The sequence below is a fragment of the Stigmatopora argus genome, chromosome 18 (assembly GCF_051989625.1).
Source record: "Stigmatopora argus isolate UIUO_Sarg chromosome 18, RoL_Sarg_1.0, whole genome shotgun sequence".
NCBI classification, from domain to species: domain Eukaryota; kingdom Metazoa; phylum Chordata; class Actinopteri; order Syngnathiformes; family Syngnathidae; genus Stigmatopora; species Stigmatopora argus.
This window is the reverse complement of record NC_135404.1, coordinates 11,672,052-11,699,688: the sequence shown is the minus strand read 5'-3', so window position 1 is coordinate 11,699,688 and position 27,637 is coordinate 11,672,052. Positions and strand designations below refer to the sequence as shown.

At 42.7% G+C, this 27,637-nt stretch overlaps 6 protein-coding genes across 12 annotated transcripts in view; 2 read left to right on the top strand and 4 right to left on the bottom strand.

Moving 5' to 3' along the window:
- Window positions 1–688: 688 nt before the first annotated feature.
- Window positions 689–6,420, bottom strand: dnajb12b (DnaJ heat shock protein family (Hsp40) member B12b). The gene is made up of 9 exons (XM_077626642.1): window positions 6,189–6,420; window positions 5,640–5,793; window positions 5,368–5,513; window positions 3,628–3,795; window positions 3,471–3,541; window positions 2,838–2,947; window positions 2,594–2,766; window positions 2,397–2,520; window positions 689–1,787 (listed from the first exon to the last, which is right to left on the bottom strand). The coding sequence occupies exons 1-8, from the start codon at window positions 6,319–6,321 to the stop codon at window positions 2,399–2,401; spliced, it is 1,077 nt and encodes a 358-aa protein (XP_077482768.1). The 5' UTR covers window positions 6,322–6,420; the 3' UTR covers window positions 689–1,787; window positions 2,397–2,398.
- A 1,031-nt stretch (window positions 6,421–7,451) lies between these two features.
- On the top strand, window positions 7,452–11,269 carry scd (stearoyl-CoA desaturase (delta-9-desaturase)). 4 transcript variants are annotated; one of them, XM_077626001.1, is made up of 6 exons: window positions 7,452–7,678; window positions 7,841–8,097; window positions 10,046–10,176; window positions 10,249–10,454; window positions 10,671–10,903; window positions 10,989–11,269. In XM_077626001.1, exons 2-6 carry the CDS (start codon window positions 7,854–7,856, stop codon window positions 11,186–11,188), a joined length of 1,014 nt encoding a protein of 337 aa, XP_077482127.1. In that variant the 5' UTR covers window positions 7,452–7,678; window positions 7,841–7,853; the 3' UTR covers window positions 11,189–11,269. The 4 variants fall into 4 exon arrangements, with proteins under 4 accessions (XP_077482127.1, XP_077482125.1, XP_077482124.1 ...); XM_077625999.1 differs by having other exon boundaries at window positions 7,788–8,097; XM_077626000.1 differs by having other exon boundaries at window positions 7,457–7,579; window positions 7,788–8,097.
- A 2,476-nt stretch (window positions 11,270–13,745) lies between these two features.
- Window positions 13,746–22,268, bottom strand: sec31b (SEC31 homolog B, COPII coat complex component). Of its 2 annotated transcripts, XM_077625031.1 has the most exons (27): window positions 22,136–22,268; window positions 21,577–21,669; window positions 21,390–21,513; window positions 21,109–21,304; window positions 20,929–21,024; window positions 20,657–20,797; window positions 20,438–20,580; window positions 20,267–20,366; window positions 20,029–20,190; window positions 19,761–19,913; window positions 19,358–19,588; window positions 19,203–19,277; window positions 18,816–18,908; window positions 18,562–18,679; window positions 18,312–18,490; window positions 18,093–18,219; window positions 17,886–18,031; window positions 17,601–17,774; window positions 17,389–17,517; window positions 17,143–17,329; window positions 16,689–17,072; window positions 16,520–16,558; window positions 16,146–16,204; window positions 15,704–15,829; window positions 15,504–15,623; window positions 15,202–15,273; window positions 13,746–14,505 (listed from the first exon to the last, which is right to left on the bottom strand). In XM_077625031.1, the coding sequence occupies exons 2-27, from the start codon at window positions 21,653–21,655 to the stop codon at window positions 14,326–14,328; spliced, it is 3,633 nt and encodes a 1,210-aa protein (XP_077481157.1). In that variant the 5' UTR covers window positions 21,656–21,669; window positions 22,136–22,268; the 3' UTR covers window positions 13,746–14,325. The 2 variants fall into 2 exon arrangements, with proteins under 2 accessions (XP_077481157.1, XP_077481158.1); XM_077625032.1 differs by lacking the exon at window positions 16,520–16,558 and having other exon boundaries at window positions 22,136–22,267.
- A 118-nt stretch (window positions 22,269–22,386) lies between these two features.
- On the bottom strand, window positions 22,387–24,050 carry ndufb8 (NADH:ubiquinone oxidoreductase subunit B8). The gene is made up of 5 exons (XM_077625039.1): window positions 23,890–24,050; window positions 23,572–23,698; window positions 23,162–23,261; window positions 22,920–23,075; window positions 22,387–22,548 (listed from the first exon to the last, which is right to left on the bottom strand). The coding sequence occupies exons 1-5, from the start codon at window positions 23,978–23,980 to the stop codon at window positions 22,456–22,458; spliced, it is 567 nt and encodes a 188-aa protein (XP_077481165.1). The 5' UTR covers window positions 23,981–24,050; the 3' UTR covers window positions 22,387–22,455.
- A 10-nt stretch (window positions 24,051–24,060) lies between these two features.
- Window positions 24,061–27,637, top strand: part of raraa (retinoic acid receptor, alpha a) — a 152,382-nt gene continuing 148,805 nt past the window's right edge. Inside the window, exons 1-3 of one of the 3 annotated variants that reach the window (XM_077625036.1) lie at window positions 24,061–24,094; window positions 24,423–24,553; window positions 25,726–25,875. The gene's annotated coding sequence lies outside the window, so the exon portion shown is untranslated. Of the gene's footprint in view, window positions 24,554–25,725; window positions 25,876–27,637 lie in introns of all 3 variants that reach the window. The other 2 variants (XM_077625035.1, XM_077625034.1) reach the window with 2 other exon arrangements.
- gpx9 (glutathione peroxidase 9) lies at window positions 25,128–26,933 on the bottom strand. Its single transcript, XM_077625040.1, has 5 exons — window positions 26,710–26,933; window positions 26,519–26,612; window positions 25,720–25,850; window positions 25,521–25,651; window positions 25,128–25,427 (listed from the first exon to the last, which is right to left on the bottom strand). Exons 1-5 carry the CDS (start codon window positions 26,839–26,841, stop codon window positions 25,370–25,372), a joined length of 546 nt encoding a protein of 181 aa, XP_077481166.1. The 5' UTR covers window positions 26,842–26,933; the 3' UTR covers window positions 25,128–25,369.

Below are 27,637 nucleotides of genomic sequence, written 5' to 3'. Positions count from 1 at the left end.
CAGCTGCGGCCTTGAAAAGTGCTGACGCGCCGCTTCGCTTTGAGTTTGTTTGCTCAGCTCCCAAAAAACAAAGCGGCCGCGGACGTTTACAATTTTTATTTTTTTTTCCTTCCCCGTATCAGGCAGTAAAAACAAGGCGTGACTAGTATTATACTGCATTATTAACCCACATAATCTTTATCGGAAAGTGTCCATTAGCTGCCGTAAATGGGCACGTGAGCGGTCAGACGGATTTCCACATATTTAGATTGAAATGTTGCACCCGATTTGACGTGAAATGACGAGTGGTTTACGCTAAAAGTGAGTCAGGGGGAGGAGCTAGCAAAAATAGGAAGATAGAATTGAGTGTTTGTGGGATTTGGGCTTGAAAACGCAATGGGAGTTTTTTGATGCCGTTGACCGGTCATGTTTTACCGTAAAATAAGTTGTGTAATTAGCAACGGAAATATATTTATTTGTAGATCGTATTTTGGGGACTATAAGTCGCACTAGTCAATGAAAGGAAGAAAATATATACAGTAATCCCTCGATTATTGGGGTTAATGTAGACCAGACATGGTTGCGATTAACGAAAAACCGCAAAGTAGGGTCACCCTTATTAAAATATATATATATATATATATATATATATATATATATATATATATATATATATATATATATATATATATATATATATATATTACTTCATTGCTGAGTTCTAGTGGCTTCTGCTTGCGAGTTTCGGTGTGGATTTTCACATATTTATGAACTTACAAAAACAAATTAATTAACAAAACAAAATTCCCCAGAAAAAAAACGCAATATAGTGAAGCCGCGATAATCGAGGGATTACTGTAGTATATAAATTGCATTTTTAGGTGGCATTTATTTCATTTACCAGAAACAAAAAAGCAACTATTAAATGTTAAAATAATAATCAAGGTAACAATAGACTAAATATTTAACATATGAACAATCTTTTGGATAACAACAGACTAAAAAAAACACCACATAGCAAACGGTTGGTGTTCGGAGTGAAAAAAATAAGCGACATTTTTAGGTGGCAGGTCCAGCCAAATTCTGAAAAAAAGTGTGACTTATAGTGCGGAAAATACGGTAGTAAAAAAAAATGCCATGTGATTTTCTATTGGCATCAGGACATGTAAACCATTGGCGCCTGGACGGGGAATTTGCACCCTCTTGTGGAATATCTTTTGGCGAACAGACGCGAGAAGATGGCGCACGGGCGGGTTGTCGGAGGTCAAAGGTTACCGATAAAAGTATTTGCCAGGCTCGTGGTTTGGGTTCCTCATTCCACGATTATACGTGACCCAATTAAAATCGGCAATCCCCGACTCACGCGACTGTTATTTACGACAGGTGTGTCCAAGCTACGGCCGCGGTCCACCTGCGGCCCCGCTTTTATCGGCCCGCGGCCAATCTTAAATTCTGTATCAACCCCGGCGACAAAAGTTTGGACACCTATACACGTATGGTTAGGATGGCGTCTCTAAAACGGAAATGAGGTAAGAGGCGATGATGCATTTGGTGTTTTGACGCGATGACTGCATAGTTTCAAAGGGTTACTGAGAAGGCGCAACTCAAGCAAACTTTTTCATCCCTTTCAAAAAGCCAGAAATGAAGTCCCGTGGTTTTGTAGTCCGTCAAGTGCAGTTTGAGATCCCGTAGCTAATCCCTTACCCTTTACCTTTACGCTTCGTCACTTTAAACCAGTTTAGCAGGAGCGGCGGCGTCTTGTTGCTCTCGCCACATCGGCTCGGGACAGTATTTACAACCCCGTCAGTCTAGAAGTGATGAAAAAAAATTAGGAAAATAACCTAAAAAATCATTTCAACTTGAACAGTTCTAGATCAGATGTGTCAAAGTGGCGGCCCGGGGGCCAAATCTGGCCCGCCGCATCCTTTTGTGTGGCCCGGGAAAGTCAATCATGAGTGCCGACTTACTGTTTTAGGATCAAATTAAAATGAAGAGTATAGATGTACATTAAATTTCCTGATTTTCCTTCCTTTAAATCAATAATTGTCATTTTTTGATCATTTTTTTCTGTGTTTTTAGTTCAAAAATCATTTTTTAAAATCTAAATATATATATATATATATATATATATATATATATATATAAGCTAAAATAAACATTGTTTTAGATCTATGAAAAACTGAATATTCAGGGCTTTTAATCCAGTTCTTTTAATCCATTTATAAAAAATATATCTAAATATTATATCTAAAATGGTCCGGCCCACGTGAAATCAGGTTGACGTTAAAGCAGCCCGCCTGGTCTAGATAGTCCCAATCATTTTTTTTTTTAATCCAAAATCTTAAAATTTGAAAAATAAACAAAATGGAGTAAGCTGACTCCTTTTCCCCCTTTTGATTTTTGTTACATTAAAATACCTTTAGCCGTGTGCGGACGCGCTGATCTCCGACAACTTGGCGCAGCTCGGCGTCCGAGCCTTCTGCGCTCGCTGGTAGAAATCGATGTCGCCGAAATAGCGTGCTCGGTACAGCATGCCTTCTTCTGCAGGGGGAGAAAATCCAAATTAAATTTATACTCATTGAATAAGCCACTTTTGGAGCAAATTTGCACGTACTTTGCTGTTTCTCCTTCCAGCAGTTGTTGCGCAAATTGGAGATATAATCATCCTCCACCGTCTCCTCCAGGCGTTTCAGGTTGTCGTGGTTGACGTCTTTTGGGAAGTTCTCGGCCACGTAGTACACCACCTTCAGGTTCGCCGTCAGCTTCTTCTGCGTGTGGCCCGCCGACCTGCCACGTGATGGAGCGTGAGCTGGCTTGGACGTGACCATTTTGTCAAAGCTTTGTTGTTTTTAACTCACGGCCGATAGCTCAGACTGTACGCTGGATTTTTGACCATCATCTGGCTGAGGGCCGAGACGATCACAAGGATGAGGATGGGCATGATCTGCACGAAGAGGGCCAGCCCCCCCTAAGGTCAGAAGAAAAAAATATATAGTTATTATAAATGATACTGGCATTAAATCTGGGGAGTGCGTGAGAGGATTAAGGCCATTGAAGATTTAAAAAAGGGGCCAAAATGGTGACTTTATTCCTGGAATTCTTATTTGAAAGTCAGAATTCTGACTTAAAAATGAGAAAGTGTGAATTCTGACTTTTCATATCAACCAGAATTCCGTCTTTAAATGACTTTTAATCGGAATTTATACATTGTGCCATTCATTTAAAGTGGCCTGAAAATGTTGCTGCATTAGCAACCAATCTAAATTTAAGCTTTAAAAATACATGACGTTAAAAGGTGCTTAAAACATTCTAAGCATTTCAAACTTTTTTTTTAAACCTAATCTCGTGATCGTGAATTTTGATTTATCACAGAGGGTCTAGAATCAGATTTCAAATATATAAAAAAACACAGCGGCATGTAAACACGACTCAACAGCGCCTACCAGTGGCCAATGTAAGACATTAATGACGAACAATATATACATACTCACATCTCGCTGTCGCTCTCTTCTTTGCGGCCTCTGGTGGCGCATTCTCCCATTTGTGTACGCATGATTGCTGCCTAAATAATAATAATAAAAATAAAAATAACAATTTGGATAAACAATCAGTCAATAGCATTTGGACGGCGATAACAATGAGACGCACTTGTGGGGTAACCTCCCCCAAAGAACATGTTGAAGAGGTCCTCGGGTGAAATATCGGCGTCAAAATTGGCGTCTGCTTGACCGGACGGATGCCGCTTCTCCTCGCCGCACGTGTCGTATTGTCGTCTTTTTTTGGCGTTGCTCAGCACGCCGTACGCATTCCCAATAGCTGAAAAAAAATGTTATTGATTATTGAGTTTGATTTATTTAATAACACATTAATGAAGATATTCATATTCATGTTAATTAATGAACATATATATGTAAATATATAAAATTGTAGCCAAGGGCTAATTTTCATCTATGGTCCCTTGTGTAGGTTGAAGATAGACGATGACGTTGTCATGGCAATTCTGTTAGTGATATGGTCTAACAGCCAGACTTTAAGATGATTGGACAAGAGGTTCAGAGTTCACAAATGTTAATTGCTATTGAGTTCCAAGTATGAAGAGAGAAGGTGCTTTGGCTAATTTAACACACTTTTTGAAGGGAACTACACAGTCACCTCTAGAGCCAGCCCTTGTTGTTACCCCTAAAAATGATTATTTTTTGTGATTCTAGATTCAAACTATTCCATTAAGGGCTGCAGTGGGTGCAGGGTTTCGTTCCAACCTCTAAAGAGGAAACCTTTCCACAATACTAGTGTCCTACGAGTGCAATCAGTGGATTGCCGTCAGGTGCTTCTCATTTCAGCCCAACCCCCGTCTTTCTTGCAACAAAAAGCTGCAGTCACAGCGGCCCTTGAGGACTGCCTTGCTCACCCCCCCGTTGTAGTAAATAACAAGGGGTGTCAAACATATGGCGCCCGGGCTGTGTCCAATCCAGGTTGTTCTGCCTGAAAGGCAATTTGTAGCTCATTCATACTGTTTGAAAGTATGAAGAGAGAAGGTGCTTTGGCTAATTTAACACACTTTTTGAAGGGAACTACACAGTCACCTCTAGAGCCAGCCCTTGTTGTTACCCCTAAAAATGATTATTTTTTGTGATTCTAGATTCAAACTATTCCATTAAGGGCCGCAGTGGGTGCAGGGTTTCGTTCCAACCTCTAAAGAGGAAACCTTTCCACAATACTAGTGTCCTACGAGTGCAATCAGTGGATTGCCGTCAGGTGCTTCTCATTTCAGCCCAACCCCCGTCTTTCTTGCAACAAAAAGCTGCAGTCACAGCGGCCCTTGAGGACTGCCTTGCTCACCCCCCCGTTGTAGTAAATAACAAGGGGTGTCAAACATATGGCGCCCGGGCTGTGTCCAATCCAGGTTGTTCTGCCTGAAAGGCAATTTGTAGCTCATTCATACTGTTTGAAAGTATGAAGAGAGAAGGTGCTTTGGCTAATTTAGCACTCTTTTTGAAGGGAACTACACAGTCAACCTCTAGAACCAGCTCTTGTTAATGTGTTGAATTTTTTTGGTATAAAATCTTGCAGGGGATGAGGAGCTTTGTTACAGAAGATTTTGTAAACTAAGGTGGCATCTGCATATTGAACAGTATTGTCCCAGTTCAGGCGTTTCAGCGATGGGGGTTGGGCTGAAACAAGAAGCACCTGACGGCCATCCACCGATTGCACTCATAACATTCCACATTTGTGGAAAGGTTTCCTCTTTAGACCTCGGATCCACACAACCTTCACCCCAACAGTGGGTGGACCTTTGTGGAATAGTTTGCCCACCCCTGCCTGTACTAGTGTTTGGATTGGTTTACTACTGAAGTGAGAATTTTCCAGTTTAAGGACTTTAAACGCTACCTTTAAATGCCTCCGTGGCACCGGGAGCGTGATTCTTATCCGGGTGGAATTTCAACGCCAACTTCCGGTAAGATCTTTTCAGCTCATCCTCGGAGGCGTCCTTCTGCACGCCCAGGATCTCGTAGAAGTCGTTGCATTTTTTGATCCTGCAACGACAACGTGGCAATTTAGAGATCGATGCACCTACTTACTCTGTTTACTTTGTGTATGTCGAACATATTTATTTGGGGTATCATTTCTTCTTTTGTTTAATTTTCAGATATCGGAGATACCTTCGCACAGATTCCACTTGTTCTGCTGTGTAGGACTTATCCACAGGCTTTTCTTCAGGTCTTCGGTACCGTGGAGGTCCCGAGTCGCCATTGTTGTCCGTGCGTGGGTTTTTTCTGGGTGTGAAGCCATTCTTGGACATGAGTTCTAGCAGGACTAAGAAACCAAACAATAACAATGACAATAACAATAGCAATGGCGTCTCTGGAAATGTCTGTCCATTCACACCAACATTTTTTGCCAAAATACCAATTGTCATCATCATTTTCAAAACATATTTGTACAGGGTTCCACTTCAACTTGACCCATGTGAGCCTTAAATGCACCTTCTCTGAAATGTATATGAATTGATATACCAATAATTAAAAAAGACGTTGCAGGTGTTTCATAATGGCGTCTGTCCTGGGGCAGTTTGCGGTGTTCCAAATACAGACCCCCCCCCCCCCCCCCCCCTTACAGTCCTGTACACCATACAGTCAGTACTCATTCACTCACTCCCATACATGCAAGAAAGCAGGTGATGCGTTCAAGTGCCGCCACTTTGGACTCACCCCTCGCCTTCTCGGTGGGGAAGAGCCTCTGGGCCTTCTCCAGGAATCTCCTGGCCTTGTCCGGCTGCTCGTTGCTCAACGCCGCGGTGGCGATGTCGACGCACCGCTCCGCCTCATCCCGGTTCACCTCCATGGTGGTGGACCTCGGTGGGTTAGCAGCAGCACCGGAAGTCGAGAAAGACGCGGACTGACGTCATACGGATGCTGATGCAAGTGAACGCAGTAACTTGGAGAGAGAACGTTTTTTTTTTTAAAAAAACCTGGGTCTAATATGTTGATGGAGCAACAGACTTTAAGAAACCGGTTAGCTCCGTTAGCTAACGTTGAGGGATGGAGATGATAGAGGACGTTGCCCACTAGAGGGAGACAAAAAGTTTCTTTCAAAATGTAGGTCAAAGGGTGTTTTGTTATTTTATTTTGTTAGGGGTACTATTGGGTTTTGACTTTGAATAAATTTCAGGATGAACTTACAACAGTTACTGTTGCCTTTATCCAGAATTTTGACTACATTTTTCATTTCTATTTAAGATGTGCAGTCAACAAATTGGACGCCTTTTGAATACGATGATTGTTGTACTATTAACTAATGGTAACCCTTACAGAACACTCAATTTACTCCTTGGCTGCCATTGATGACACAAGCCATCCAATCCAATTTGACTGGACATTTAACACTGTCGACAACACCTGAAAAATAAGCATTGACAGTCCTTCCCGTTTAAATGAATTGGACGTCCATCATTGTCAATAGCATTCAATGAGTAAAAAAAGGGAGTTATACAAGGGTAAAAATGAATGATCCATTGCTGTCAATGGCATTCTATTAGTTAAATACTATGTAAACAAATTCCACTTTAGAATGTTACCTGTGGCCATACCAGTGTATTTCAGTTTTTATTCATTTTACTAGAATCAATTTCCCTTTAATGAACATACATAAGAAAATACAATAACCCAAAAATATATAATAATAATAATTCTGTAGTTTTTTTTTTAATGAACAAAAATAGTCACTTGTTTTATAAAGTGTCAACTTTGAAAAAGTGGAAAGAGTTCATTCTACGGGGTGGACATTATTTGCTCCTAAAAAAGGGTGTGTATTGTGGGGGGGCAGAGACGCTCAATCAAACACATCTGGATGGAACTCGAAGAGGTGGCGAACAGCAGATGGGCTGGCAGCCAATGGGAGAGCGTCAAGAGGGCGGGACCTTCGCGCTGATTGGCCGACGAGCCGCGAAGGCACCTCTCGCTTCCCCATCCCTTTTGGTTTTGATGCGACACACTCCCCCCTCCCATTTCTCTCTCTCTCTCTCTCGTGTTATTTCGGTTTAAAACAAACGCTAACGTGGCTACATCGCGGCTTCAAAGGCCTCTTTAATAGCACGCGTGTGGTGAGTTGTCGAACTTTAGTTGTCTGCCTCCATTTTCAACGGAGCTGTCAAACCGACGTTACGCAACGCCAGCGACAAACGAGCATCAGCAGCGGACCGGTCGCCTCTTTTCCTTCTTTTTTTTTTTGCTTTTTCCTCCTCCTCCATCGGAATAGCAGGCGTTCTAACTTGTCCCTTGTTCTCTCTCTTTGAACGGCGGAACCGGAAGAGCATTCATTCATCCATCCATCCATTCATTCATTCATTCACCCATCGGAAAAGACGGACAGACGCGATGACGGAGGCTGAGGAACTGAAAGAGAAGCAAGAACAAGAAGGCGCTTCCTCCAGCAACGGTTTTCCGATGGAGGCCTCCTGCAGCGAAGACGCGTTCGACCACACGTACAAGGAGAAGCAAGGCCCCAAGCCAGAGCGGGTCGTCGTGTGGAGGAACGTTTTCCTCATGACCCTGTTGCATCTAGGCGCACTGTATGGCGTCCTCCTCGTGCCCACAGCTTCGCTCCCCACGCTGCTCTGGTGTAAGTTCCCACCCATCCATCCATCTATCTAACTAACTAACCAGTCGACTAACTAAACAACCTAACTCCTAATCTGTCATCTGGCTGGCATCATGTCCGCTTCCTTTACCAAGTGGACACTTGCTAGAATGCCAGTCATCATAATGTATGTTAAAATATCAAATTTGAAGCTTTAGTAGGAAAGTGGGGTCTTAACCCTTTGACGGGCAGCTGAAAGTTGACACTGAATAGCTTTTAAACCTTTAATGTTGTTGTTTTTTTAGACTTTAAAGACCTTTAACTCTTAAAAGGGAAAGTAGGTATTTTTTGAGAATTAATTGTTTTTGACTTTTGACCATTCACCCTTTAAAGAGCAAAAAAAGCCCCCAAAATAATAGCAATTATTTTTGTAAAAGTACAAAAATACATTGTGTTTTTACATTTATATTTTAATAATGATTATTTTTGGACCCAAAAGACTTGACTATTTTTGAAAATTATTTGTTTTTACCCTTTTAAAGAGCAAGTGCCTTTCTTAGTAAAAGTAAAAAGCCCCCAAAATATTAGCAATTATTTTTCTACAAGTGCAAATAATACATTCTTGTAGTTTATTATTTCCATTAAATTCCTATGCGAAAAAGCTAATGACATTAAAATGGATAACATCTAGCCCCATCAATGACTGCAAATGCGTCGCTCAATTTTTTTTGGCTGCCTTAATCAAGTTCAAACATGAAAATTAGCAGAACTTGTAATTAAACAAACTGTAGACTACAATTATTTGGCAAAACACTTAACTGGTCTCTCAACTTTGATATCAAAGAATGAGCCCAATTAGTCACCTTGTACTTTGAAACTAGTGACAACTTAAAATTTGTCGCCAAGTTGGTACAAAATATCAATTTCCGGACAATATTTTATATAGTCAGACACTGATTGGCTATTTGCCGATATAACAAACCCAGTTGTATCTCCTGAATTCCAGCATCTCAATAGTGAACGTATAAAGAGAAAATCAACGTTGGCCTGTTTTAAGGCATATGACGTACTTGAGCATTAAATTAGGAAGCCCTCGCTAAAAATTGCATTGTCCAAATGCAATGAGGCCAACTTCCAAGGTCAGACTTTGATCTTTCCAAATAATTCTCAATGTTCCAACAAACTTTTACGATATCAAATGATGTCAAATCATTAGGGCGTAATCAAAGATGCAGAATTCTTGGTCATTAGAGGAACAAATGGTCTAACGAGCCAAACTATAACCATCTATCTCAATTAAAAAAACACGACAATTGCATTACCCGCAATGTCCAACGTGAGATCAACAAGTCCCAACGACTTCAAAGTAGCAAATGTTATCAAAGTCATGCTTAGATCAGTGTTTGCCTTTTTTATATTTTGCAGAAAACATCACAGTTTAGCATGCTGGCCCAAAGCTCGCGTGCTAATGTCGTAGTCACCCTCCCCAAATACAGTTAATCTGTTATTGATAGTGTTGAAATCGCTTTGCCGTCTTTGGTGATGCCAAATTACTAATCCCGCATCACGAATTGTCTGGATAGTGATGGGTTTTTGATGGCATGACTAAAAGAAATTCAGGCTAATATACAAAATACAATACAATTGCTTCTGAACGACACCCCGACAAAGAGAAAGTTGGTCTAGGTCTAGCCCCAACCTGAACACGACCACGTCGAATAAGCTGCGAATGAATAAACAAATGCGATGCGGTCGGCCGGCCGGCCGGCTATCATGCGCTGGTGTGACTCGGATCACACCAATGTGTAACATGCCTGACTTGTTGCTTAGTCGGTTGCATGTCGAACACTGTTCGAACTTTATGGAGTGAAGTCAATCCATGCTATTGCAAGCAAAAAAAAATCATTCAACCTGAAGATGTCCACAATTGCCTTGATGCCAATGGTTTTTAAAGATCTTTTATTTGTGTGCTTTTTTTCTCCCTTTGCAGCCACGCTTTGCTTTTTGATAAGTGCTTTAGGAGTAACGGCAGGCGCTCACCGCCTGTGGAGTCACAGGTCTTACAAGGCCACGCTCCCTTTAAAGATTTTCCTGGCCACAGCCAACTCCATGTCCTTCCAGGTAACAAAACTAGCACCCTCTCGCTTAGCCTAGTGAAAACCCTAACCATCTTTTCTTTTGCGACCCCGGCAGAACGACATCTACGAGTGGGCCCGCGACCACAGGGTACACCACAAGTACTCCGAGACGGACGCCGACCCGCACAACGCCGTTCGCGGCTTCTTCTTCGCCCACATCGGCTGGCTGCTGGTGCGCAAACACCCCGACGTGATCGAGAAGGGACGCAAGCTGGAGCTGCATGACCTGCTGGCCGACAAGGTGGTCATGTTTCAGAGGAAGTGAGCAAAACTTTTTTTGGGGCCTCCATTCATTCGTAAGGCGCTTTTTCAAAACGCTCTCCAAACGTACCGAGTACCATAAAGATGTTTACACACCATACAAAGGAAACCACATGCCGCCATTCCGGTTCAACCAGGTAACTCGAGCATCCCGCCGCACCGCTAACTCTCTCTCTCTCTCTCTCTCCCCCCTTCCCCCGCATTTCCTGTCAACAGGCACTACAAGCTGTCGGTTCTGCTCATGTGCTTCATCGTGCCCATGTTGGTGCCTTGGTACTTTTGGGGCGAGTCCCTGTGGGTGGCCTACTTCGTGCCGGCGCTGCTACGCTACACGCTAGTGCTCAACGCCACCTGGCTGGTCAACAGCGCCGCCCACATGTGGGGCAACCGGCCTTACGACCAGAGCATCAACCCCCGCGAGAACAAGTTTGTCACCTTCAGCGCCATAGGTAGGACGCCACGAGTAAGCGCTAAACGCTAAATGGCTACGTGACCGTCAGGGGGCTTACGTGGAACTTTTGATATGGTTTTCAGGCGAAGGATTCCACAACTACCACCACACCTTCCCGTTCGACTACGCCACCAGCGAGTTCGGCTGCAAGTTGAACCTGACCACCTGCTTCATCGACCTGATGTGCTTCCTGGGGCTCGCCACGGACTGCAAGCGAGTGTCTCACGAGATGGCGATAGCGCGAGCGCAGCGCACGGGTGACGGCAGCTACCGCAGTGGCTAGTCCTCCAAAAACCAAAAGAGAACGAGCACCCCGGACCTCGCCGAGCGTCAAACGGAAAATAAAAACCTCCACGATTCCTTTTTTTTTGACGGCGTTTCATCTTTCCATCCGCAAAACGGAGGCTAAATCGGCTTTGAGGTGGGCCTCGACCATATTTTGCTTCTTTTATAGGCGTAGCAAAAATTCGCAAAGCAGATCAAACGGAACAAAAAACACGATTTAGCTAAGCTCTCAGCCTTTATAATACGCGACCGGGCTTCGGTAAAAGCGTTTACGGACTCTGATGCTCAATTCAAAGTCTAATCTTTGCCGTATTCCGAGGTTGCTCACGTAGCCTCTTTTTGGTTTCTATTTTCTTACGCGCCCGTGGAAAATAAACAAACCCAAACATTTGAACTGCCCCGTCGTATCGCGATAAAGTTTCCAGTTTAACGATCGAGCTGTTTATCTCGTGCCAACTTTTCGTTTTTAGTGCGCTTTGTGGACGTTTTTTGGATATTCTCGTGGCGTACGTGGCTTTCGCTTCCTCTCTCGCGCGACGTTTTTATGCAACATCTCTTTACCGGTCGATGTAGCAGCCGGGTCATGTGACCATCTGGCCATCCGTGCATGATGAGGATGACGACGATAATCCGTACGTGTTGCCGGTGAGCGGTGTGAACCTCAACCCCGCCCCCCTTTGCGAGTGTCGGGTTTTACAGAATGCTTGTATGATCTTATTTATGTATTTATTATTGCGGTCTCTTGGGTACTGGTTCAAAAAAGGGTCGCTCTGATCAGAACAACTGGACTTGGAAAACTGTTCTGTAAATTGTATTTGGAATCGGAGCGCCTGCCTGGTTATTTTGCCCCCCTCGGCCCCCCCGCCATCTTCTAGAAAGTCAGGAAACTACCAAATGCCTTACGACTTGCATCCATTCCTAAACGTACGACCCATTCTGCCCCCCCCAAAAATATCGGATTGAATACATTGAAACGGAAGTCCGTGTTTACAGAGGCATACTTGGTATTGCAATTTAAAGGTAGCAACAACAAAAAAGTCAATTCTATCAAATACTAACATAAGAAATTGTGCCCCGCCCTCAACGTCTTTACTTCCAACGAATGTGCCAACTCTTAACGACGCCACAAGCAACCCGAGGCCCGAATTAATGATGTTGCTCCCATACAAGAAGGATTTCAAAAAAAAAAAAATGGAAATCTTGCAATGTTTTGTCAACTGCTCAAGTTGGTAATAAAAGTTCACAATATTTTCAAGATGTCTCATTCTTGCTTGTCCGATAGGGATTTTAACACCGACACCAAAACTGATTGCAATATTTGGGTGACATTGAGTATACGTCAACCCGTCACTAAACAAGTAATATTCAAATATTAATGGTTCTAAAAAAACAAATGAACTTATGAAGCTGTGCTAACAGACAAAATGACTTGATTCCTGTCCAATTGAAAGCTTTTTGGCTTTTTTTGGTTACCTAAACTCTATACACTGTAAATAATGTGCACATAGGAAACTTTATTTCTAAATATTGACAACTTGTTTAATGGTTGTAGTTATTGCCATGAGTACCTTTGCAGTGAAGCAAGAAGCCTAAAAATGGCATTCATGGTTTGACACAGGAATGTCACTCAGGTGTTATTGCATCAACCCAAATAGATGATTTAATAAAGTCCTTGAATTTGACTTTATTAGGACAACCGGTTATTGCATCAACCCAAATAGATGATTGAATAAAGTCCATGAATTGCACTTTATTAGGCCACCGGTTGCCAAATTTTGCTGTCCAAGGACTAAATAGGAACAAATGGGGCAGGTCATTTGGAAAATGTTGGCTGTTTGAATACATTGTAATCATAAGGGGAATATGTTAGAAACATTAAAAGATGACTTGAGAAATTTGCATTTTTCCTGACAAAGGGAACTACTATATATGAATAAAGCCACACCCCCCTCCTCCTCAAATATTACCTCAGGAGGTTTTACAGTGGAGTGTGGCCTGAGGAAAGAAGCATGACTCAGGCTGCTGCTCAATGTGGCGTGATATTTGGGAATATTAACCCACCATGGCTAAATGACTGTAGGAGGTTACTAGAGTTCAGCCCCCTTGCCAAAATAGACACAAGCAGCGTCTGACTGCAAGCAACCAATCGGGGGACAAGCTCCTGACTTATGATCGCCCTCTCGCCAATGGCAAACGGGCACCTGTGCGTGAACACACGTGGGAATGACACAATAAATGTTAGGTAACGAGTCCTCCAAGGCAGCAAGGCAGGAATCTCACATCCTGAGGTTGCCGTGTCAAAGCAACTTTTCAAAACGGAGGAAATGTCATTGGGATCAAATCATAATTGCATTTAGATTTGACTCAAAAGAGGAATTAAACAGCCATATAGCACTCAAATAATTATTAGTATGCTATGGAATTTTCTTTTTTTTGTTTAAACTGCAATAACGGATCATTTGCTCCAAGTCTTGCAACTATATGTAAATATTCTTTTACCTAAATTGCATTGACAGCCCAAGTTTGCTGTAAAAAAACATACATCAGAGCCGTGATATTGAAGGTACATTTTATTTGAAAAGAAGGGGAAAAATCTTACAAGTTAAATAGCTGACATGGATTGAACTGTATAAACATTTGTGCAACAAAAAATGAGCACGCACTCATACGGCCAACGATCGCAATGGGAGTATATTTTATGTTCCTAAAATGCCACCTACTACTGTACGAATGGAGAAGATGCGGAATTTAAAGCAGCAATCGTAAATGAAATGAAGACGCTCGCCATTCATGCATTGCTAACAATTAGGCTGAAAGGAGTGGAAAAGATAAATGGCACAATTTAGGAAATCATCCACAGTTACTGAATCTCTCACACCACTTTTGTCATTTTGAATTTTTTACACTTCGCTTGTTGATTTGATATAAAACAATCCACCAACGACAAAACCACTTTAGCACGCCACTGTTTCTCTTGTGTTAAGTTTGTGCCATGAAGACTCATAGGATACATTCATTTGATCCATCTCTTGAGGAGGGGGATAGGGGGGCAAGTCTATGAAAAATCATGATCTGCTCACGTACGAAAAAGGAAATAAATATCTTTCATGAAACAGTCGTCTGAGGCCGTGTGGCTTAAACGCTCAGCTTGTTGGCGATGGTCATGACTACTTTGAGGATGGGCATGAAGGCGGAGATCTCGCTGAAGTTGCTGCTGCTCACCACCATGGTGTGGACCTCCAGGCCGCGCTGGTAATTGTGGGTCGCCACGCAACGGCCGATTTCGTGCAGGCCGCTCAGTATGTTGGGAGAGAGCTGAGGAGAGGTCGCCGACGCCCCACAAGACAAAAGCCGCCGCTCGTTAAAAGGAGTTAAGCCACAAAATAACGACGACCGCTGGTTGAAGATTAACTAGCGAGCGACTTAAAACTGTGGTCTAACTGCATCTAATAGCATACCTGTCAACCTCTGCTGATAACTGCCCTTATAAATGATTATGATTCCCCTTAAAAAACCCAAACACCGTACGAGTACGGTGTTTGTAAGGTTTTTTGGGGGTTTGTAAGGGGAATCATAATCATTTATAAGGGCAGTTATCGGCAGAGGTTGACAGGTATGTAATAGTGGTCCAACCTATACATATTTTACTACCCTGGAAAACATATATTCATTTTTGAGCTAGTATTCCAATTGCTATCATGGCTTTGTCAGACATTGCTTTTACCAATTGGTTAACATTGATGTTAATAGACATCCAATCTATCTCAAGTGGGAGGGTTGACAGCTAATGAGGAGCCAATCAGTGTAAACAAGGGAACCCAACCTTTTATGCACGCTAGTCAAAATATATATAAGTGTGCTAAAAACATGTTATGAGATATTAGGAACGCTTTGTCAACATGCGTGTTGACGGTATTTTAAGTACTACTTTGATAATTCATGTTTGCTTTGATTACTAGAAAAACTAGTCCATGGAGACAGGTTAATTTTAAGAATTGAATACTTCCTTACCGACTGCTCCCTCAGCCTGTCATAGAGGCATCCCAACCGTTTGGCTGCATCATCCAGCTTCCTTTTCGTTTGCTATAAAAGACAGTTTTACACATGTTACATAGTATTGTGACTTGAAGATGAATTCATTTTGGATTCTCAATCATTCCCATTTGAAATAGACGAATTGCATTGAATGACCACTGCAGTATGTCAATTAATTTTTTACGGGAAATGGATATAAGGCCGTTTCGAGGCCCATCACTCGTAATTATCCCACAGTGAGATTTTCCTAAATCGTGGTACTTCCATAAAAGACTCACCGGGTCTCCCGCTGCTAGCTGGCAGCGCTGTACCAGACTGTCAAAGGTGGATTTGAGCACCATGTGTTCGGCAGGGATCTCCTTCTGCTCCACACGTTCCGCTGGGAGCTGCTGAAGAAGCTTGAGGCGACGACAAACGCGAGGTGAGGTGGGATCTGTGCGTCGGCTTGCCATACGCCGCTCAAAATGCCAACACCGACCTGCACGCTGGGCTCTTGGGGTGCTCCGGGGGGCACTTGGGCATGGTTGTGCATCTGAGGGGCATCCCCTGGGTAACCCATCACGGGCGCGGTAATAGGTGTCGGTGGAGTGTAGTTTTCAGGCACCTGTTCCACATAATTACAATAGTTCTGCCTTAGAATAGTGAACAAGGGTGGGGGATATAGTAATACGATTTTCTGTTCAGACAAAAATTGGGAAAGTGAAGCTGAGCCATAGCGAATAAGAACAAATATTTTGCTCCCATCTAGTGGTAGTTCTAAAAAGTATATTGAAATAGTTGAGACAAAATGAATTACAGATGTCATAAGAATTGTAACATGCTATAAAAAGCGTGCCATGGTTGTCGCAAGAATCCAAGTTGGTGCTTTCTGTCAAGCCTCTTCTATTTATGAGAACAATGTTCTTTTTTTTTATATATACCTTCTTCTTCCGTGGTCCACTTCGTACTGCCGGCGGGTCATTCCAGCCTTCGTGGGATGCTAAAGCAGAAAAAAAACGAGAACTGTATGAGGAGTAAAAGGGGAACAACAAAAAATATCAAGCATTAAATAAGATGCACTGAATTGAGCGCCTGTTTGATAATCACCCAGCAAAAATCCAGCAGATGCTTCTAAATGCTTAATCCTACCTAATGTTCTATATTGAGATATTCCAGCAGCAAAAGCAAGAAGCATCAACCATACTATGTGTCCAGAAAAATAGAGCCTTTCTTCCAAAGCTAGTCAAGAATATTAGTTCAGAGCGAATAATTCTATGTTTCTGGGTTTTCCACAATGCATTTCGAACTCTGTCACCTTGAAGTTCAGACTGGTTTTGCAGCCAGGGAAAGAATCCTGCAAGTCACATGAGGAAGACAACTGAATGTACCGTCGGCATCGCTAATGATGCGTAGTACTTTGTACGAGGTCATGTCGAGCGCAAAAAAAAAAGCATAGAAGAAGAAGCGAACGACAAGGCACCAACCTGTAGGCGGAGGAGCGACAGCCGGGGCCGCAAATGGCTTTGCCCCGGGAGCGCCGGGGCCCCCTTGTGGGTAACCTGACCCCAGAGGGGCAAAGGGAGCAGTTGGCATGGGGCCTTGGTTGTGGAGTCCCCCGGGGTACATGGGGACGGGGGCTCCCGGTTGGGCGCTAGATGGCATGGGACCTGAAGGCAGGGAAGTCGAAGGCATGAAGCCCGGCAACGGGACGCCGGGGCTGGGCATGGGGGGCAGGCCCCCGGGGGCCGAGGACGAGTGCTGGAGCGGCGGTCCCGATAGGTTGGCAGCTGGCATGCTGGGACCTGGAGGGGAGAAGGCCGAAGGTCCGCCCATGGGGGACGGCTGGAATGGCTGATGTGGAGCAAAGCCTACAAGACACCAACAAATTCAAACATATAGCTTTCAAAATGTGGCAGAAGAACCGAGTCCTGGCCATACCTGGACCTGGAGGTGGATGTTGCGGGTAAAGGGGGTGCACATGAGAAGAGGGGGGCAGGCCGGGCCCAGAGCTATTTGGAGCAACCTGAGGCTGGAATAGCGCTGATGTAGGCATGGGCGGCTGCTGCTGCTGCTGCTGCTGCTGAGGATGATGATGGGAATGAGGAGGGGTGGGCTGGTACTGATCCTGAATTTGAGAGAATTATTATTTTTTTCCATCCTTACAGCCACGGATATCATCCCTACCATGATCTGTGCTTTCTGTAGAGGCGTGTGAGAAGAAACATTGGGCTTGGCCGGGCTTGGAGGCAGCTGCGGGCTGACAGCTTCTCCCTGAGCATGGAACAGTCTGTTTCTCAGCATAGTGATCCCCGGCTGGGGAGGAAAAACAAACAAACAAACACATGAGTGAGAGAGCATCTGATTTTTAGGCGATAGAAACAAGGACTAAAACTGACTTGATCATTGTTTTCTGGCAGATACGACATGGCAGCAACCAGGCTGCCCTCGGCGGCCAGGATGCCGGCGTAGGACGTCAGCTTCTCGGCCAGGACCGGGCTTTGCACCGCCACCTCGCTGTTGCGGAGGCGTTCTATGGATTTGCGCAGCATCATGACCTTTTCCACCAGATCCTGACAAATGAAGAACTCGCTTTAATGAGTACAACAATACATTCTGGTTATTGCCCCCCCCCCCCAAACACTCATTGTTTCTTCTATTTTTAAACATATATTTGTACGTACCTCCAAGCCAAGAGGCGAGGAGCAGTCTCTATGCACGGCCCAGCACTCCACCAGTCTCTCGATGTTCCCTGAGCAGATGTAACACAAGCAAGCCTGCAGGCTACGTTTCTCCGTCCCCTCCGTCTCCAAGCGGCTTCCCAGGGTATCTGGCAAGATATACAAGATAAAGCCTCGAGACCCATTTAGCTCATAGTTGCGTTAGCTTACCGCACAGCTTGGCGAATTCTTCGGGGTGAGCGTAGGTCAAGAGAGCGGCGAGCGCTTCCTTCCAGTTATCCAGCTCACAGCTTTGCACGATGTCTCTCCAATTCTGCGTCACCACTGACGATATGAGCTGCAGAAAAGCGACACCGTTACTTCAATTCAAGTGTCTTAGATGTCTCGAGAAAATGTGAATTTAACCCCAGGTTTCTTTTTGTGGCTCACCATGGAAATGCTGTTTTTCTGCTTGCTCAAGTATTTCTGCTGGGTCTTTTTCAGCAGCTCCTCTCCACCGCTGATGGACAGCAGGATGGCTTCGGCGTAGCGACCGTCGCTCAGACACAAATCCACGGCGCCCTCGAAGTTGCCCACTAGCAGCGCCTGGCTTATCAAGCCGTCCGTGTCTAATAAAGACGTTTCCGCGTCAGCCACGTTCACTTCATTTGCCGCGGTCACAATGTTCGATTTCGTTTACCACATGAAACGGGGATCTGAAAGTTGGAGATTTCTTTGCGATTCTGGCTGAAAAAGTCAGCTGGTGAAACACAGCCTGATGTCCTGGCGTCACCGTCCACGGCGGCTTCTTCAGAACGCTGGAAAAAATAAAAAAGAAATAAAGGAAGAACACAAAAGTAGGATCTGATTATTCCAGAACATTTTGGTTGAACTTGAAGATTTGTCAGATTTTTTTGGAGGTTCAAGCAAAAACTTCAGAATGAGTTAACAGACCTCAGTAGAGAGCTGTAACATCTTTTTAGCCAGATCCTCAGCATCCACAGCGTGTCCGTTGGGTTGGAACGTCTTTCCCAGGCATTTAGAAATCTATTGAATTATACTTATTAACAATTGAATGTATTCAGATGCGATATGTCTGCTCCCTTTCCCCCCCCTCACAAATGCACTTTATTTTTTGCAATTTTCACAGACGGAACAAAATATTTTATAGGCCATTTGAAGAAAATGAATTCAATTATTTACATTTCCAACACTTCTGTGTCTTCTACGGTAACCAAAGAACATTGTTTTTCTTAACATTGGTGTCTTTATTTTGAGAACAAATATATTCCCTTTGGAATAAACCTGTAACATGGCATATTGCAACATCTATCCTCATACCTTAATCTCCAGTTCATCTTTACTAAAACCCAAAAGTCGGAGGAATTTGATGCGAGCCTCATCTTCAAAATTCACCTGTTTAAAAACCAAAAAATGTAATTTTAAAAAGTACCATCTCATAACATCTCCAAATCATGAGGACATGCATGCTCTACCAATAGGAACTTCCAGATGTCCTGCTCAGCCTCAGTCTTGGCGTTCTGGATCTTGTTTTGGCAGTAGCTGTTGAAAGAACCCGACTGGAGCGCTACTTGCAGCTCCTTGGAGCGCTGCAGAAACTCCGTCTCAGTAGTCACCTGGCTGATGAACACCTGCCTGGGGATGGGCTGCGGGGTCTGCACGGGTCCCACCTTGGGATTCTCAAAAGCGATCAGCTTGCCGCCAAACTGAGGCAGAACAAACGTGGTGTCAGGAAGGAAGATGTGTGGCTCCAGTTTTTTTTTACCTAGGTCTACAATGTCTTCTGTGTTTGTTTTGCTACTGCAACCAAGGAAATTTCCCAAATACAGGATGAAATAAAGTTCTAATCTAATCTACTCTTGTCAATTTTCCACTTACGCCGAAGGAGGCCCCCACTGGCCTGCGCACCCACTTGGGTGGCTTCTTCAGAGGGGGAACAATGGTGTCCTGCGCTGTAGGCTGAGGAACTTGCAGGGGAGGGAGCGTTTGCCCTGTTCCAAAGGGATCCATCGTATCAAATGAAGACGATATCTGATTTAAACGGGGGAAAACATTCTTTTTACTCAGTTCTGGGCAGAGTTATAAGATTTTTGTTTGTTATTAAATGGGCATAACTCTGGGGCACACTGTGGAATGGAGCTTCTACCTGATCAGCTGTACTTTGCTGCTCAGCCTTTAAGCTCCCGCCCATCACGGAGTAAACTGTAATTCTGCCATCGAACGAAGCTGCGGAGAGCAGAGCGGGATTCCGGGGACACCACTGGACGTCGAAACACCACTGGTTTGTTGTGGGGAGCTCGTAGATGACCTGATGGTGGACAAAAATAAACGCTTTATTGAGTATGCCGGCTCAAAAACAAAACAGGTGACGTAGGTTCGCATACCTCGCCGGTGTTTGGATTCCAACAGAGAATGCGGTTATCCTTAGCGCTGCTCAACAGGAGCTCAGAGTCAGCTTGGCTCCAGGAGATGGACAGAATCCCCCTTTGGGAAAATATTAGCAACAACGTGTTCAGTCTTCTTATAATTAGAATTAAAAAAAAACACTGTCTCACCGTGTGTGATTCTCAAGCACGTTAAGAGGAGACGTGGCAAAACGGAGGTCCCACATTTGAATTACTGGTAGGCGGTCATCCTCGGAAGCCAGCACTAACTGTGTAGCCACATCTGGGTGCCACACCATTCCTGAACAGTGCATCTAGAAATACGAGACTCATTTGAAATCTTTGCTGAGAGAGCTGCATTGAGCTTTCACATCTGAGAGAGCCACACACCCGATTGCTGTGGTCGCTGATTTTGATGATAGGCTCATTCTTCCTCAGATCCCACACGACAGCTTTGCCGCTGGGGTTGGCCGAGGCCAGGATGTGCTGCACCTGCCGGTTCCACGACACCACGCTGATGTCCTCAGCAGGCTGCAAATAAAAGAAGTATTGATACGCGCATACGTTACCGATCTGCACGGTCAATATAAATACCCTAAAATACAAAAGGGCATCTGTAAACACATCTGAACGCCATGCTGTTATTTGAATGACATTTTCACCTGTGATTTTGCTCCTGGCGTCATTGGACTACCTAGATTGTTCAGATCCCAAATGTAAATCTCAGAATCATTAGCTCCAGATGCAAGGAGATTGCTCTGTTGGGAAGACAGAGAAACTTTATTTACATACATAAAATGAGCACCTCCAAGACATATTTCTGCATTTTGAAGAAAACCAACCTGAAAAGGGTTCAAGTCCAGCGCCCTCACGGGCCCTGTGTGTTTGTTGTACTGTCCAATCACGGCCTCGGCATCAGAATTTAAGATGGCATCCGTGTTATAAACAGTTAATGCGCCATTTTCACTGCCCGCCACCAGCCTCCCTCCTGTAGCATCCTCGTTCGTCCCGAAATTTGCCCACACCAAACTATGCAGCCTGTGGAAAGTCATAGTAAGGCATACTGGCTCAACCTTTGGGAAATCTGTCCAAAAATGATCATTTTACAGTCATTCCACTTTACCTGTTGGTGGTGCACAAGGACCCTTTGAGCTTCATGTCCAGAGAAGGATCGGTAAAATCCATTTCAAATATTTCCAGGGCAGCTGTGGTGTTGAAAGAGGCATCGAGCTGCTGCGCCGATGTGCCTGTTGAGGAGAAATCACTGTAATTTTTTCCCCCAAAGATTTTATTTATATATCTATATATACCCAATGCCAGGCAGATGGGATGGTGCCCAGATGGACTCCAAGCCTGCTGAGCAGTTCTCTGGATCTCTTTCAGCCTCATCTTCCTCTATGAACCTTTAGAAAAAATAACCAGACTTGTAAATAGGCATTTTCTTAATAGTGCATCACAGGGTCTAAAATGTTTACATCTTAAAAACAGAAAAGGCAGCATAAAACATCGCATCGCCTCGCATCCACGATAGTATATCATTCGCTTAGCTCATGTCAAAATCCGTGCTAGTGGATTAGCATTAGCTTCGCACATCAGTATCAGCTTTTCTGTCATTCTCCGGAGAAATATTTATAAATATTATCACCAAAACAAGAGTAAAACTTCAACATATTTCACATGATAGTGGACGATTTTACTCATAGTAAGCTAGCACGGATAATTCCACGGAAAAACTGAACCACTACTCGGCTAATGTCAAAGCCAACACCCTTTTTGTTACATTTTGCTACAAGAATAAGCGACAGCTGTCACTAAAACGCTACACAACACGAACAAAATACATTCATATTTGCTTTGACTTTAACTTACAACAGGCTATATGACAGCCGAACAGCTCAAAACCACTGGGCTGACGTTAGCCGCAGCCGAGCTAATAGTTCACCCGAATGTTTCCGTCTTGTCACTCCGCTACGGTGGCCGACTTGGACAAGTGTGTTACCAAGCGATAAACCGTGCAATGTATGATTAAAATTATGCTTTTTTTATTTACAAAGAGGTTTTTATCCACATGATATATCTCCCATCATTTTCCTAGTAAGTTACGTGACACCAGAACAAGCTAATTTCGGCAGATATTTTTATTCTTGACAGAAATATTTATATACAGTTATAGAATTGAATGCTAGCATTCAAATTTCATAATTCTTGACTTCTTCTGGGACTTTTTCAGGATCTCCACCATTCTCCAAATACAAGTTGTTGTAGGGTAATTGTTTCGGTCCCTGAAAGAAGACAACATTTTGTGTAAAGGAAAATGAAATTAGATTTGGGAATATTTTCATGGAGCAAAAATAGAAAATAGTTTAAAGTGGTGTTGCTTCAATACAAACATTTTGAAATTCATAACCTGGGTGAAGAACATTTAAATGGGAAATTACTCAATTAATTGATATTCTGGGAAAAGATAGGAAACATGCAATTATGTTGCAAGGACGAACAATAGTCAAGAAAACATTTTTAAATGTAACAGCAGTTATACAATATGTATATGCATTTACAATATTAACCTCAAGGTCTATTTATTTTATTTTCTTGGTTTAAATAAAATAAAAAAGAAACAATTTGTTCTCTAAATGCTGTGATTTTTACTTACCACAGGCTGGTAAAATGGGAATTTCTCCCCGAGGTAGAACATGAACAACATAAACCCAATGAAACCAAATAGCTGTTTGCACATGGAGTTCCAGGACACAGGGGTGGGCGATGTATCGACACGGGTCCTGGTGTACATGTCAAAATGCCAATGTAGCTAAAAAAAAAGAAGGACAAAAACAATTACATATGAACTGTAATTAACTAAGGAGAAAAAATGTCACAGATCTATTATTGACTTACAGTCTCTCCATGATTTCTCCTTAAATCAGGGTGGTCCCATTCATACCAGGGATCTCTCTCATGCTGAGATCTATCTGGAAGCTTGGGATAATCACCAAAGCTGCAAAACACAAAAACAAATATGTCTATATTAGATGCAATTTTAGAGCTCAACAAACAAAAGCAAACATCAAGTAAATATTGAGACGACTCATTTTTAATCATGTAGTATCAACAATACAATGAAAACCCATTTGTACAAAACAAAAATAAACAATAGTCATAGTGTCAAGTGTACTGTAGGGTGAGGTGTCATCACATTTGATTAACTTAACCCAAACCAACACGTTTTTGAATTCTGAACACAATGTGGGAGGGGCCATATGAATATAACTTCATCATATTAATTATTATAGTAAAAAAACCCTTACCCCTCTCCATTGTCTGGATAGGGCTCATAGTCTTCAACCCTCATATTGTACTTCTTAGCAGCAGCAGCTCTTTCCTCTGGAGTTTTGGGGTATGGGCCAGGTAGATCAGCTTTTGAAGTACCAGATGCTGTGGAAATAGAAATATTAAGAAATGAAATCAAAACAGAAAGAACTCATTCTTCATAATATTATGACGCTAACACTGCTAAAGCTAGCATGTCAAGGTTATATCAGTTTGGGTCCCAAAGCAGGCCACGAAACAAATATATTTCAATGCACTCACTAAATATACACAAAAGCTGCTATCCCTTAACCTACCTGACCTAGATCCGGAAAGAAGAGCCGAAATTCCCGACCCTCGCCCTTTAGAGAGGGCTTGGGTCCACCGTCGGAAAGCAACGACGGCCATGTTTGCTGGCTGATGAAGACGAAATACGCATGCGCGACAAAAGTACGACCCGCCACTGGGGAGGAAATGCGCATGCGCGTCCTTTTTTGGGCCCGCCACGAGACCAACATGCAGGTTAACGATTCAATTATATATTGTATGTTTTTGTTCATGTACAGTTTTCAATTATAGTCATGTTACATTTAATTTAATGTCGAATAGTGTAAAGGCTCTGTTTTAACTTGTTTTATGTGAGGGGAAAAGTCCTACTCACAATAATACGCAATTGTGCCACAGTGAGGTAAGGTAATGTATTATACATTAGCTACACCTGCGTATTTTTCGAGCGGTTGCTAATTTTGCTAACCGATATACTTTATGTGCTTTTAATACTCTCTTTCAACCCATTAATAGATGGAGGCAAAGTCACCCAGGGCTGAGAATTTTATTTTTGTGATTTTAGTAATTAACAAGTGAGGATAAAGCGGTTCAGAAAATGAAATGAAACTTTTAATGGAAAATAACAGGCTGTTAAGAAAATGGAGGAATGTGAACCGCGAGAGCTAATGACATTCAAGCAACAAGTTTGAAGAGGTAAGATATTCCCCACCCATGACCCTATTTAAAGGAATAAGAGTAATTTGTGCCAACAAAACACCCCAAAACGTTTTCAGTTCTTGGTGTGACCCCCTAGATCACATGTGTCAAAGTGGCGGCCCGGGGACCAAATCTGTCCCGCCGCATCATTTTGTGTGGCCCGGGAAAGTAAATCATGAGTGCCGACTTTCTGTTTTAGGATCAAATTAAAATGAAGAGTATAGATGTATATTACATTTCCTGATTTTCTCCCTTTTAAATCAATCATTGTAATTTTTTAATCAATTTTTCTGTTTTTAGTTCAAAAATCATTTTGTAAAATCTAAAAATATATAAAAAAAAGCTAAAATAAACATTGTTTTAGATCTATAAATAATTGAATATTCAGGGCTTTTGATCCAGTTCTTTCAATCCATTTATAAAAAAAAAATCTAAATATTATATCTAAAATGGTCCGGCCCACATGAAATCGAGTTGACGTTAACGCGGCCCGCGAACCAACCCGAGTCTGACACCCTTGATTTAGATAATCAAAGGGATGCCGGGGTTTCCAAATATGACAACCTACCAATAGCAACAAATAGCTTTATTTACTGAGTAGTCATTCTCAGGAGAGCTTCCATTCATTCATTACTATTTATAGGTGTTACTATAATTCAATATTATTGGTGGCGAAGAGGACTTTAATCCCAGAGTGAATGCACTGTTGCTCTGAGTCCTGTTCCTCTTCTTCATCAGATCCAGCTCAGGGGCACACGTGCGTTTACCGAGGGACCGTCACGCTGCCACCGCTGAAAAACTGCCGAGAGTCCATTATAGAAGCCCCGCAATGTCCTTTTCTACCTTATCAATTGGACAGTGAAGTTCGTACCTGTAGAGAAAGGAACGGCATTGCTGTGATAAACATGCCTAATGATTGATCAACAAAATAGTGTACAGCATATTAGTAGGATAAAAACTTTACCGGCTGTAGGGCTTGCCTTCTGACGTGATAAGAAACTTTTCAAAATTCCACCGAATATCATTGACTGTGATTGGTGTCCAATAGAACTTCTTCATGTCGCCGATGACAGGGTTTACAAAGGGTAAAGATTCCTGTGATATGATATGACAAATGAGTATAGCTTGGATTTTATAACAAAATTCTCTATTTTTGTGTTTACCTTTAGGTATGTAAACAGGGGCTCTTCATTAACTCCATTAACTTCCACCTTACCAAAAATGGGAAACTTTGGTACAAATCCTTGTCCGGGTCTTACGTACTTGAGGATGTTTAGGGTTTCATGATTCCCCTCTAAAAAAAAGAAGCACAAATACAGGTATGTACGACATATATAAATTCATTTTCCTTGCCAGTTATCCTAACGAGGGTCGAGGGGGTGCTGCAGCCTATCCCAACCAACTATGGGCATTAAGCAGGATAGATCCTAAATTGTTTGCCACTCAAATCCCAGGCCACAATAGAGTAGATAATCAACCACTCATGCATACCTTCAGATAAATAACACTTTAAAGCCTAAACCACTAACTAATTGACAGCAGATTAAAATTATTTAAACTCTGTAGCTTTAATGGTCCTTCAGAATAAAACCATTCTAAAATGTCCACTCTAATTTGTCATCAATTTGAATCATATGTATTTATGTATCAGGGGAAAAAGACTCCAATGGACAAAATGTATGTATCAAATATAATCCATATAGTATAGAAATGTGAGAGTGTTCAATCTATTATGCATGTTTTTGTGAGGAAACTATGGTACCCGGAGAAAACCCTCGTAGGCAAAGGGAGAACATGCAAAATCCACACTGGAAGACAGGGCCTGGGCTTGAATTCAGATTTTACAGATTTTAACAGAACAAGACAGAAGAGGATGGGAAGTCGAGTCCAGAACAAAAGACTGTCCAAGATGTCAACCGGATCAAAGTTTCACAAAATATTACATCAGATATTTGGACCCACCAGGAGACTGAAGGCCAAATTGGTTGCAGGAGAAGCCCAGCACTGAGAAGTTGTCGTCACCGAACATATCCATGAGTGCATTCAGTCGATGGTACTGAAGAACAACGTGAGGGAAACAGGCCACATGGTTTTGATAGAAATTCAATAGTCCATATGTGTGGAAAGAAATGTAGAGTGGTGTGGAATTTTACCTCCTCTATAGTTGACCCTCAGAAGGTGGCCACATTGACGACAAGAAGCACCTTGCCCTGGAAGTTTGCGAGTGGTGCCATCGCTCCCTCCAGGGTTTCAGCAGAGAAATCATAGACCGATTTATTTGACATGCTCCTTTTTTTGCGTGTGTTAAAAATGTTCAAGAGTACGCCGACTTTGGACAGAGCTCGTTTGCTAAACGACTCTACCCGTCCTATTCAATGGAACAAACACACGGGTCAGCAATCGTTCGGCGTGACTGAATTCATTGTTCCTGTGGTCAGAGGTGAGAGAGCAGTGTATTGGTTATTTGTTAGGGAAGAAGAATAGGATGCTGGAATCTGCTAACAACAGGCCTGGGAAATAACGTGCCCAACTCAAGTCCAAGGATTCAAGGTGGAACTTCAGCTTCTTGTGATGGCCATTATTAGATATGTTCATTATTTGCTACAGGCCAATAAAAAGTCGTTTTGTACACCCCTGACTTGGACTAATCTTGTTGTAAGTGAGGGAAAGGGCTTGTCATCGTTACGTGTCCATCATTGTCATGTTATTTAATTACCAAAATCATCAGCCATGTTTTTGTTGCACTCAGCCTTTTTAGCCACACGTGGGCGCTGATGCTCTTTTAAAAATATGAAAGCTAGCAGTACATAGCTAATTCTCTGGGCTAATAATAATTGGACATTATTAGTAGCCCGGAGAACTAGCTATGTACTGCTAGCTTTCATTTAAAAAACACATTAGAATGAGAATAACATTTTTATTACAATGCTTCTACCTAAACCAAATTTTCTGTCTGAGAATTAATTATGGATATTTTGAATTATTAAAAGAGGACAAATACTGCACTTAACCTTGTGCTTGTTTAAGAAAAGTCAAATATTAAGATACAGTATAATGAAAATGAATGAACTCAGCCGGTCT

Bases quoted from the DNA above. Each gene is read 5' to 3' on its own strand.
- scd (XM_077626001.1), top strand. From the start codon at position 7,854: ATGACGGAGGCTGAGGAACTGAAAGAGAAGCAAGAACAAGAAGGCGCT. The intron at 8,098-10,045 runs GTAAGTTCCCAC...CTCCCTTTGCAG, and splicing joins GCTCCCCACGCTGCTCTGGT to CCACGCTTTGCTTTTTGATA. The intron at 10,177-10,248 runs GTAACAAAACTA...CGACCCCGGCAG, and splicing joins CCAACTCCATGTCCTTCCAG to AACGACATCTACGAGTGGGC.
- sec31b (XM_077625031.1), bottom strand. From the start codon at position 21,655: ATGAGGCTGAAAGAGATCCAGAGAACTGCTCAGCAGGCTTGGAGTCCA. The intron at 19,278-19,357 runs GTAGAGCATGCA...GTTTTTAAACAG, and splicing joins ACATCTGGAAGTTCCTATTG to GTGAATTTTGAAGATGAGGC. The intron at 18,032-18,092 runs GTAAGCTAACGC...ATATCTTGCCAG, and splicing joins AGAATTCGCCAAGCTGTGCG to ATACCCTGGGAAGCCGCTTG.
- ndufb8 (XM_077625039.1), bottom strand. From the start codon at position 23,980: ATGGCCGTCGTTGCTTTCCGACGGTGGACCCAAGCCCTCTCTAAAGGG. The intron at 23,699-23,889 runs GTAGGTTAAGGG...CTATTTCCACAG, and splicing joins TCTTTCCGGATCTAGGTCAG to CATCTGGTACTTCAAAAGCT. The intron at 23,262-23,571 runs GTAAGGGTTTTT...TGTGTTTTGCAG, and splicing joins TATCCAGACAATGGAGAGGG to CTTTGGTGATTATCCCAAGC.
- dnajb12b (XM_077626642.1), bottom strand. From the start codon at position 6,321: ATGGAGGTGAACCGGGATGAGGCGGAGCGGTGCGTCGACATCGCCACC. The intron at 3,796-5,367 runs GTAGCGTTTAAA...ATTTTTTTTCAG, and splicing joins TGCCACGGAGGCATTTAAAG to CTATTGGGAATGCGTACGGC. The intron at 3,542-3,627 runs GTGCGTCTCATT...ATTATTATTTAG, and splicing joins TGGGGGAGGTTACCCCACAA to GCAGCAATCATGCGTACACA.